The sequence below is a fragment of the Parasteatoda tepidariorum genome, chromosome 9 (assembly GCF_982258835.1).
Source record: "Parasteatoda tepidariorum strain Cologne lab strain chromosome 9, Ptep-v5.0, whole genome shotgun sequence".
NCBI classification, from domain to species: domain Eukaryota; kingdom Metazoa; phylum Arthropoda; class Arachnida; order Araneae; family Theridiidae; genus Parasteatoda; species Parasteatoda tepidariorum.
This window is the reverse complement of record NC_141763.1, coordinates 70,913,607-70,926,252: the sequence shown is the minus strand read 5'-3', so window position 1 is coordinate 70,926,252 and position 12,646 is coordinate 70,913,607. Positions and strand designations below refer to the sequence as shown.

The following is a 12,646-nucleotide window of genomic DNA, read 5'->3' as shown; positions in this document are numbered from 1 at the left end:
GCGACATTCTTTTTGTGTCTCATCTATTCTGCTGACGGAGAAGATATATAGACCTAGAATTGCAGAATAAAGGTTAGTCATTAATAATTTAATAATTTACTAGATTGAACATAAGTCAAAACTTTAAACACGTTCTTCTCAAAACGCTGCTTTTTGACCTGACCTAACGTTTTTCTCATGATCTATACAACGAACTAAGCTGTTCTTTAATTTAAATTACGTAAAAATATATTATTTAGAAAGTAGCATAGGATTTCTTTGATATTTTTATATTAGTATTTTAGTGAATATTTTTTTAATGAAAAACTTAACTTTTTTTTAAAGTTGCCGCCATTTTGGTAATTTTGCGAATATCAAAAAACCGCTACGCTACTTATTAGATAATGTCTTTATGTTTCAGAAAATCTAAACAAAACCATTTTCCTGCGTTTCAGAACTTCTGAATCCATGAGGCCAGTGAGGTGCTACTTTTTGATGGCCAGTCACACATGGAGCTGCCACCAACTTATTTTTTATTATTTTGTAAAAGAAAAAATTTTAAAACGGACTTAAATAGTAGCTTAATAACATAAAAAAACAAGGAGTCTCTGCATTGTCTCTATTACTTAAAAAAAGTTCTAGAAAAACGCTAATATTTTACCATCTTAGAGTGGGGTCCCCCTTAACACTAGAAAGACTGAAACTTAGTATTGCCCAAAAGTAGTAAAAATGACAGGATTGTGGAAGAATAACTAATGTGTAAAGAAATTTGTTTGCAATTAATTTTTAATATTTTTATACTATTTACAGTTATATAACAAGTTATTAGTAAATATTTACAATAAAAAAATTATATGTTGTACAAAAAGTCACAAACTCTAAGAAATTGTGTCATTATATGCATCATTGTTTTCTAATTGAAATAAAAAAGCTGCCAAATGACTTTTTTAGGCAATCCAGTGGGAATTGAAAAATGGAAATTTCATTCTAACTTGTGAAACATTTCTTTAAAATAAGCATTTTTTTTCAGTACTTCCTCTTTATGCAATTAAGCGGGGGCTAGAAGCAACAAGTATCCGTTTAAAATTTAACATTAGTTTCGTGTAAAACGATTTGGTTCCTTTAAATTTTATTCGTATAAGCGATTATCTTATTTTTATTCGATTATCCGATATGCAATTAAGTGGGAACGACTGCACTTACGATTATGTCATTTCTATCTAGGTTAGTCAGGTATTCTTATATATCAGTCTCTTTCTGTTATTGCTCCAAATTAAATGAAATCAAAACAAACTTCATAAATTCAATAGTTTAAAATTATTTGTATGAAAGTACAGTTTTGTATTTGTTCTCTTTACTCATTTGACACTACAAACGAGTTGACGAGGGGGCCTCTACCTTCACCATATCAGATTTTAGGTAAAAATTTAAATTTGTGCTTTCTTTTATTTTTTACACTTAACAAGCTTTTGATTATATTGTATTATTAGGCAGCATAATACCTTTAAGAAAAGGTAGAAAATAAAGAGGGTGCTTTAAGATAGATAAGGACTAATAGCACTTGATAATTTTAAGAACTTCTATGGATTTTTCCTCAAAACTTTAAAGCAATTGAAATTAGGCGTTTTATGGTTTTAAATAAATAATTTGAAACTATACTTTTTTCAGTTCTTCGATTTTTTAAAATCTCATTTTAAAACAGTTTAAACCGATGAAAACAGATTTTGATGACCCTCAGAAATTCTTTTAACGCTAATTGTATAAAAATAAAGATTTTTTATGGAAAATCTAAAAAAATGCAACTGTATACTATTTAACTTCCTATCTAAAATTGTTGATTGCAGAATTATATTGGCATAATTTTTTCATAAAAATTAATAGAGAATCCAAATAACAGCGGACTTTATGTCTGAAATTATTATTAGGGGGTGGTCAGGCATTTTGCATGTATCAGAAGATATGACCAAGTAGAGTAAATATCCATCATCTGTTGTTCTCGTTGGCCATTAAGGCAACTGGTGCGATTGATTGGTCTCTGGTCGCACCCATTGCTTATAGGGCGGACCCATTCATTTATCCACAGATCGTAATTTTAACCTGCACCAGAGAACGATCAATCTCCTATTGAAGTACCCCAGAGGTTGTTATGGGAGCATGGAGGACTTTGCGATCCGACAGATTTAACGTGCACCAGTTATCATTTACTACATGATATGGGTCTTCGGCAGGCTGGGTTCTAACTCCTGTTCTAACAAACATGAATCCAGCACCCTGCCAACCAGGCTATCCAGCGTACCCCCCCCCCCCCATCATCAGTTTCTTTGAGGAAATGAAAATGATTAAGGCATATATCTAGGTTCCCGTGAAAAAGTCACAGGCGCTCCAAGAGTTAAGACTTTTTTTTAAACTAGTAATGTTATTTTGAAACCTGTAAAGGGCTAGTATCAAAACAATAATTCATTATTTATTTAATATTAAGATTATTTTTATAAAATTATTTATGTAAAATTGTAATAAAACTGAAATCAGAAATTTTATTAAAATATTTTTCTTTCCAATGACATTACATTGATCAAATTGCTAAACGATATACGTTTACAAATTAAGCATCAGCATTTCTTATCGAACTTTGAAATTCAAAGGAAAATAAATTAATTCGAGAATAAAGAATTGCATTTTTTTGATAACCTTTCTAGAAATTAGTAAAAATTCTTTTTCAAAAATTATACTTCAGCTTATTTCACTCAATTTCAACTTAAACGGCAAAAACTACAAAACTTTACTTATACAATTAAAACACGTAGAATCTGCACACCCAATCCAGAAGATGAGGAAACTACTGGATCAAGTGTATTGACAGAAATTTGCCTTTCTGGAGGATTTTTTGATGGACCAAACCCGAATTTGTGTTACAAGGTGAGGAAAACCACGGAATTCTTCCATGGTTAGTTTCACGGCAAGGGGACTCTAACCCATGATCCGCCTACCACTGAGGATAGTTTCACGTTAGCACTGTAGTCGGTGAGAGCCGGGTGCGGAGCTTGTATCGATCAGCCATGGCTGTGATTCGAACCCTGTTCATCTCATTGGAAGGTGAACGCTCTGCTCCCTGAATAACCACGACTGAATTTTGTAACTTAAAAAAAATCTATGACTCATAACTGTTTCTCTTAGATCTAAAAAGCAGCAAATAAGTGCAAATTTGAAAAACTGCTTGAAAGTGAGCTTGAATATTTGTGTTTCATGCTGTATTTCACAGCCATAAATTATTAAAAATCTAATTATAATATTTCTCTCTTATTTTGACTTAAATTAATGCAAAATAATGAAAAAAAAAGTATAAAAAATATTCTTTATAAAAATTCTGCAGCAAATGGCAAATTACATCTCAAACCAAAAGCAGCATAGTAAGTCAGATAAATAAAGTATGATACTAAATAATCACTTAATCACATTGTTAAATGAAATCATCCCATCATCTCTTATATCATCCAAAAAAGAAGGTGGAATCAGTAATGATCTGTTTCCTCCTTTGCTTCTGCTTTCTTTTTGCTGCCGAGTTTGATAATGTACCATAAATGTTAAGTCATCGCTTCCAACTCCATTTATTTCTCTATCCCAAGACACAACCTTGACAACCAAATTCTCTGTTTCAATTTGTAACTCCTCTCCTCTCTCCAAACTAACATCCGATGCATATTTGTCAACCAAATCTGTTATTCTAGAAAAAAAAAGAAACATAATTATATATTTGAACTGATATTGTAAAATATTTTTCTCCATTACGCATATGCTAGGTGTACTGTACAAACACCTTCTTAAAGAGAGACCTTGTCTATATACACCTCCTCAGGCTATTCAATTGAGCAGTGTGGAAAATACCAAAGATTCCACAACGTTCAGACTTAAGTATCCGAATTCTCGTATGTGGTAACCGGTGCGGAGGCCTTCTCTCTACTAGGAGGTGTTAACTGCATCCCCAGAGCTAAATATTTGTTTTCATAATTTAATTTTTAAAAATAAATTAAGCAGTTATTAACTGATACAACTTTGCGAAAGGAGAATGTCCCATCACATAGCCTAATGTAAAAGCCCGATTACCATGTATTATTATTTAATTAACTTTTACTGTGTTTAAATAACATGTTAATTAACTTATTATTAGTTTATATACAATGAGAAAAAATAATGGTTAAAACTATCAGAATATGGACAAACTTACCTCATTTTTAACTCTATTAGAACACCATAAAAATCGGCAATTTTTACCGAAGTGCTTTGAAAATTATTTTATTTTATAACCGTCGTTGAACAGCCGACCCAATTTTGGGTTTACGACTACTAATGTTTAACTCCGTAGCCTTGTGATTTTGAACCAATCCAGAAGACAAGAAAATTCCTGGATCAGTACCCTAAGAGGTATTGATTTGTTAAGGGAACATGGAGGACTTTGCAACTCGACAGATTTTACGTGCATCAGTCACTGTTTACTACACGGGGATTCTTCGGCAGGCGAAGATCGAGCCCACGTACTCTTGGACATGGTTCCAGCGCCCTACCAACCATACTATCCCGGCCTTTGGAAATGATAGTAATAAAATTGATATTCAAATATAATTTTGAAATATGAGATAAAACTTAGTAAATATAGTAATTTCATGATGACATAGAGAATGGCATACAAACAATTTACTTACTCTGTATCTTTGAAACAAGAATTTCCGGTAAACCATTACCATAAAAACTAAAAAAATCACCAAATAACTGGTTTAAATACCGTAATTTTTTTTAACCGGAATTATGTTTTTTTTTAACAAGAATTGTCATTACAAGAATTTTTTTTTGACCGGGAAATTTCAGCCTTATAGGAATGTGACTGTTATTGACGTACACAAACTTAAAGAATGTCAGTAATTCTTGAAATGAAGAAAAATAAAAGACATTCAGCTTAACTAGCATAACAGTTTATTCAAGATGCTCGAAAATTTTATAAATGAGAAAGCTAAAAATGCATGAGCGAAATATTTTCAAATCATGCAATTAATGACACTCAACATCAACTACCATCTCACCCTTGTAATTTCAAAAACTTATATGGGGATATAGGGATCCAAATTTCAAATGCAGATTTGATTTTCCCATAGAAACGTAGCACACTTTTGTTTACAGGTTTGGGCATTTCGGTTATTAGATGGCGCTATGATCTCAAATTGAAAATTAAGTACAATTTTTTTTTCGATTGGAGATGTCTAGAGAAATGCATGTTAAATCAAAATCAATAAAAATAAATGCATTTGATATGTAGAAAAAACTTTTCTAATAACACAAAACTCAATCTTCACTTCCAAACTCAACATCGTGCATTGTGAGAACCATTTGGAGTGCGTTAATAAATACATCTTATGAAATATCTCCTTGCAGTTCTTTTTTATTTTGATTACATTTGTATTTCTTGAGATACTGGACCAATTTCTTAATTTTTGAACATCTTGAATACATTTGAACATCTTATATAGCATTATATATACACTTGCATACCTTCTAGTGACAGTGCCATTAACATCTCCAGTCCATAGAAGAGAATCACTGATAGCTAGTAAATTGCTGACAATGGACAACACGTTATAGGCAATCTGCAAAAGTATTTATTTACTATCAATGAAAATTTTAAGCAATTGTGGCATGAATAAACCATTTATTTGGTTAAATTTACTTTTGAGTTTTGTATTTTTCACTCAATATAAGAAAATAAAAACTATAATTTTGAAAACTGAAATTTCCGGCAAACTGTTACCATATGAAGGGAAAAATTATCAAATGAGCGGTTTAATTTTGGTTTTAATAACCAGAATTATGATAATTTTACCAAAACTGTCATTGCTATAAAGGGCAGTAATTTTACTAGAAATGTTTTCTCTATATGGGATAAAAGACATTAAAACCAATTTGAATGCCAGATAAAACTAAAAAGAGATAAAATGCCTTTATTTAGTACTAATTTGTGGCTCCGTAAAAAGTCTAAAAATATTTAAAGAATAATTGGCTAGCAAAAGCATGAATAAAATAAAATAAACACATAAAGAAATAAACAATAAAATAAAAGCAAACGATAAAATTAGAAGACTTTTTGGTAGAACAACAGAGAGTTGTTGATTTTTTAGAAATTAGTTTTTGCTGTGGAATTTGAGTTTTCATATATCCCGTTACGGGCACTTTTTCTACTTTGTTTTATAAGACTTAACTATCCCGTTACGGGTACTTTATATTTCTTATTGTATTTGTTTTGGTGTGAAATAAACGTTTTTTTAATAAAACAAAGAACTGTTTCTTAATATATCTTGATACGTTACAGTAATGAGTATATGTCCTAATCATCATCTATCCTAATCATCATATCCTAATCATCATCTAAATATCTATATATTAATAATAGTAGTTGTGAGACACGGTCAAAATTTTTTCTCAAAAATTTTTTTGCAAGCTTTTATACTTTCTAACTAATTATTGCTTAAATCATTACCCTTTTATCATGCAAAGCATATTCAAAGACTCCTTCTATTTGTTTTGTGGCTACTTGAAGGCGTTCGATGTTTAGGTGTCTAGGATCTTCGGTTAGAATGAAAAGTTCAGCAGTGAGCTCTTCAGCAGTTTTATACACCTGAAATTCAAATTTTTGTTATGAACTTAGGTTCTGTTCTGGTTTTCAATATTTTTTCAAACATTCTATTCTGGTCCATTTTGGTTGTCGTTTAAAAACAACTGCATTGATGGCTTCGATCAAAATTAAAGAAATGCTCAAAAAACGTACAGTGTGCAGAAAAAGAACCACTTTAAATAACTTTTGTTCTAACAATCAGATCTTACGATCTAAGATTTCAAAAAAAAAAATTACGACTTTTTAAAAATTCAATTTCTCAGGAAATATTCGATTAATCTTGCTCTAATTATGTATTTTGCCACGTAAGAATACATTTTTAAAATGATGTAAAAAATTTTACACTTTACAATTCAAAATATTTTCGCCTATTATTAAATAATGTAATAAAAAATAATAAATTTTATTTTTAAATATTAAACACTATTTTTTGAATGGGCAAGCAGATTTTATAATTGTGTGAAGAAAGAAAATTTCTATTCAGTTTTTGAGACATGGCGAAATACACAAAAGAGTAAAGTTAGCATTAACGGGTCAAAACTTTGGAGCGTTCTCCTGACCAAACAATTGAGACATATTTCTCAGATGGCGGCTCAAAAACCAAATGCATCTAAAAAAAACTATTCATTTATTATTAGAAATTTATTTATTCTTACTAGAAATTCATTTCTTATTAGAAATATATTGATTTTTATTGGAAATACATTCAGTTTTATTAGAATTCATTTCTTATTCGAAATATATTCATTCTTATTAGAAATGTATTCATTTTTATTAAAAAATAACTGCGTCTAAACATTCTTTATATACAAGATTAAAGATATTCATGTTAATTATTTAAACGAGAAATATATATTTAATCTTCCAAGCGATTTCAACATAGTTTATCTATTCATAGGAATTAAAGAGGAAGGTAGCATTGCCATGTTTCTTTTTAGAAATATATTTATTTTTATTAAAAATTCATTTCTTATTATAAATATATTCATTTCCTATTATAAATATATTCACTTTTATAAGAAATTAACTGTTTTGAAACGTCAATTTAAATACAAGATTAAACATATTCATTTTAAGTATTTAGAGGATATTAAATCTTCCAAATAAACTCAACTTGGTTTTTCAATTATTAAGAATTAAAAGAGCAGAGTATCATTATACCTCTTCTCGACAACTACTGAGATTTGTTTGTCCCCAAACGACAGATCCATTCGATAGAAGGTAACATTTCCTCTTGGCGTAACCAGTGGAGGACTCTTGATCAGGATAACTGGATCCAAAAGGACATTCGATTAACTGGGCACTTCCATGGGAGGTAGAATTCCATCGAAATACACCTTTACTGCTGTACAATGTGTCAGAAGGACAATGTTCTATAAAATAGAGATAGGGCAGGTTTTAAACTTAATTATTCAGTGAATCATTTTATTAAAAGAGCTATGTATCCCGTCTTAAGATTCATTATTTAGAGTTAATAAGGTTTAATTTAAATATATTGTTTCTGGAAAAGAGGTTTTGATAATATTTTGGGAAAGGCATTAAGCTTGAATGTATTTTTGAGTCTTCTTTAAGAAATTAGACGAATAATTCTTAACTCTCCATTTGCTTTTAAGTTCTGAATACTTTCAAATAAAATTTTAAGCTAAGGAACTGAAAAGCTGTTATTATAATTAATGCTGTTATCAGCATAAAGCTGTTATCATAATTTCACTAATGAAAAAATAATGTATTGCTAATTAAAAAGCAACTTCAAATTTATAAAAGAAACTTATGATTTTGTGTAAAACAATGTGCCCACTGAGTTCTTATCTATAAAAGCCGATTCAATAGTGAACTATAACATAAATATCTTGAACCATAATGCTCCTCAAATTTGCCGCATCCTTAATAATAAATTAAATTATACCCATCTTTCAGTTTTGGTTTAACCATAGTATCGTGATATCAAGTTAAAGAAGTACAATAATATGGCTTAACTTACTTATTACTTAGTTAATTAAGTTAACAGTGATAACTGTTAATTACAACCTAGATTACTTAGTACAATCGATGATGTGATCGATCGATGATTATGATTTTGTGTAAAACAATGTGCCCACTGAGTTCTTATCTATAAAAACGGATTCAATAGTGAACCATAACATGAATATCTTGAATCATAATGATCCTGAAGTTTGCCGCTACCTTAATAATAAATTAAATTATACCCATCTTTCAGTTTTGGTTGAACCATAGTTTCGTGATATCAAGTTAAAGAAGTACAATAATATGGCTTAACTTACTTATTACTTAGTTAATTAAGTTAACAGTGATAACTGTTAATTACAATCTAGATTACTTAGTACAATCGATGATGTGATCGATCGATGATTATGATTTTGTGTAAAACAATGTGCCCACTGAGTTCTTATCTATAAAAACGGATTCAATAGTGAACCATAACATGAATATCTTGAATCATAATGATCCTGAAGTTTGCCGCTACCTTAATAATAAATTAAATTATACCCTTCTTTCAGTTTTGGTTGAACCATAGTTTCGTGATATCAAGTTAAAGAAGTACAATAATATGGCTTAACTTACTTATTACTTAGTTAATTAAGTTAACAGTGATAACTGTTAATTACAACCTAGATTACTTAGTACAATCGATGATGTGATCGATCGATGATTATGATTTTGTGTAAAACAATGTGCCCACTGAGTTCTTATCTATAAAAACGGATTCAATAGTGAACCATAACATGAATATCTTGAATCATAATGATCCTGAAGTTTGCCGCTACCTTAATAATAAATTAAATTATACCCATCTTTCAGTTTTGGTTGAACCATAGTTTCGTGATATCAAGTTAAAGAAGTACAATAATATGGCTTAACTTACTTATTACTTAGTTAATTAAGTTAACAGTGATAACTGTTAACTACAACCTAGGTTACTTAGTACAATCTAAAGCCTAGAAAGATTACTAGAATCTAGATAGACAATCTACAATCTAGATAGATTACTAGAATCTAGATAGACAATCTACAATTTTGATAGATTACTAGAATCTTGATAGATTACTAGAATCCAGATAGACAATCTACAATCTAGATAGATTAATAGAATTTAGATAGATTAATTAGTTTACTTAGTTAATGTTACAACAAATTTAAAATAAATTTTAATTCCCTACCCATCGAAATTTCCAACAGTTTGCGATAATTATTTTACCACAAAACTCATAAATTAAAGTATCATTGAACTGGAGGTTTTTTGCCGTGTTTCGCCAGCAAAATTTAATTTAGTTCTTAAAAGTTCAGTTGATTTTAACATTACCATATTTTGGAGTTAAAGATTGAGAATTGAGCCTTTGATGTTTGAATCAGCTGTTTATTACCGATGGAAATATAAACTAAAGAGATCATACTTACCTACAAGGTTACAGCGTTTTCCTTTGTATCCAGGTGCACAATGACAATAGAAGTCATTGATTTCATCCTTACAAGTACCCCCATGCTTGCAAGGAGATGATTCACAATCGTCTATATCCACCTCACAATTTCTACCTTAATAAAATAATATATAATTTAAGGAACCTTTATGTGTGTTATACTTAACTAAACAAACTATTTTTATTACAATTTTCATTTGAACTTGGTAATTGCTTGACTTTAAAGATATTTTTTTCGATTTTCACTTTTTTCTTAATTTCTGATGTTAACATAAATCAGTTTAAGCAATACTTTATCATATGATTAATTTCATAGCAAATACCTCCACTTACTCAGTTCGGTCACATTAACGTATCTACCTATTAAAAGTCAAATAACTACCTTTCATAGAAACGTGAAAGGCGATAGTCTTAAGTCTGGGGAGTAAGGTGGCCAAAAGAGGACGGTAAACTTACCCTGATGGTAACACTATGAGCTGTATGACGCTTCAAATTGTCCTGCTCGTAGATGTTATCATCCTGAGAAAAAAATTCATATGTAGGTTGCAGGGCTGAACATCGCAATGACCGATACGAACGCGTGTTGATCCATTGCGCCTTCCACAATGATAAGTGAACTCAGAAAATCCCCCCTTGAACTCTTCCAGCAATTGCTACAAGGTGTTTATTTTCAGACGTTTCCCGCCGTATTTGCCGATGTTCATTTGCCTGTTGGAGCAAAAAGCGTGATTCATCGGTGATTCACCTGTTGCCACTCAGTCGGCGTCCAGTTGCTTAACTGGCATAAAAATTTCAGTCTTCGTCTTTGATGAGCATCAGTCAGCATACGTGCATTAACCAGGCGTTTATTGCGAAGGTCCATACGCAGGCAACGTTTACTGAACCTTTGATGAGTATACATTGCTCCTAACCCCTTGGCTCATCTGGGGGGGGTCAGATGCTCAATGGTTACACGTTTATTCATCCGAACGTATTTCTGCAGTCTCTGTTGAAGTCGGCCATCTATGGTCCGTGGCGAACCACATTTACCTCGTTGCTGACTTTAAATAGTGTCGTTTTGTCGTGCATGCTACACTTTTATCACGGCGGCACGTTGACAGTTCACAAAATAAGCCGTTTTGGAAATGCTTGAACCCTTGGCCCGTAAGACAATGATTATTCCCTTTTGGACATCAGAAAAATCGTTCCGTTTCTGAATTGAAACAATGATTGCAATGTTTCCGGATTCCTTCGGACTCCTTTTATAAACACTTCATTTCAATGTGCTGCCATCTGCCTTCATCGATGGGTTATTTCACCATTTACGTAGAAAGTAGGTGGTGATCTCATTAATGCGACTAGACCGTGTATATTAAAATAAGATTCCTGTCTGTGTACGCGCTGCTTAACAGACAAACGTTGGTATTTACAGACACGCAATTTTATAAGATAACAGATTTCGATTCTAAGTTGTGATCAGTGTGGAACAGCGAAACAATGACTTTATGAGAAAGAAACGACACTTGCTATTAGTTAATCCAAAATATTTGAGATAAATGGAAATCCGTCAGTGGGCGAGAACAAATTAGTCAGAACAACACAGTCGAATACCTGAAGAATAATCCAAAATATTTGAGATAAGTGGAAATCTGTCAGTGGGCGAGAACAAATTAGTCAGAACAACACAGTCGAATACCTGAAGAATAGTCCAAAATATTTGAGATAAATGGAAATCCGTCAGTGGGCGAGAACAAATTAGTCAGAACAACACAGTCGAATACCTGAAGAATAGTCCAAAATATTTGAGATAAATGGAAATCCGTCAGTGGGCGAGAACAAATTAGTCAGAACAACACAGTCGAATACCTGAAGAATAATCCAAAATATTTGAGATAAATGGAAATCCGTCAGTGGACGAGAACAAATTAGTCAGAACAACACAGTCAAATACCTGAAGAATAATCCAAAATATTTAATATAAATGGAAATCCGTTAGTGGGCGGGAACAAATTAGTCAGAACACAGTCGAATACCTGAAGAATAATCCAAAATATTTGAGATAAATGGAAATCCGTCAGTGGGCGAGAACAAATTAGTCAGAACAACACAGTCGAATGCCTGAAGAATAATGTTAACCCGTAGTCCACCATGGACCAGCTACCACCCCGAAAACCACCGGAGTTTTTTTTTATTATGCTATTTACAGTAAAGTAATTTGATACCTTTCCATTCTTTTAACGTTTCTGAAATCGTTATGGTCAAAAATATTTATATTATGCATAAGCCGTCAAAAAAAACCCAATTTTTTTTTTGTATTTAGAATTTATTTTTTACTTCAGAAATAATCAAATGCAATAGCATTATCTTCCCCCTCCTCACAGAATCTGATATTATGTATAATTTCTTATCAACATTTTTTTAAAAATGGGATACTCACTAGCTTTTTGACTGAATATTAAATCAGAAAAACTTAATTTTATAGATTTTACACAATAGGAGCATCAAACTGAATAAAATTGTTTTTAACAAAGGCTTGCATCAAACAACCAAATAAATGAGCGTGTTTTTTTCTGGAAAAAAATTGCAATTTACGCAT

The 12,646-nt window shown here is 31.2% G+C and overlaps 1 protein-coding gene across 1 annotated transcript in view; it reads right to left on the bottom strand.

Moving 5' to 3' along the window:
• The window catches only part of LOC107457219 (uncharacterized), a 90,396-nt gene that overhangs the window by 16,858 nt on the left and 60,892 nt on the right, over positions 1-12,646 (bottom strand). Inside the window, exons 6-10 of the mRNA XM_071186662.2 lie at positions 10,052-10,186; positions 7,796-8,007; positions 6,500-6,637; positions 5,518-5,612; positions 3,433-3,700 (exon numbers count right to left, since the gene is read on the bottom strand). Of these exons, the coding sequence (XP_071042763.1) occupies positions 3,433-3,700; positions 5,518-5,612; positions 6,500-6,637; positions 7,796-8,007; positions 10,052-10,186 (848 nt within the window). The remainder of the gene's footprint in view (positions 1-3,432; positions 3,701-5,517; positions 5,613-6,499; positions 6,638-7,795; positions 8,008-10,051; positions 10,187-12,646) is intronic.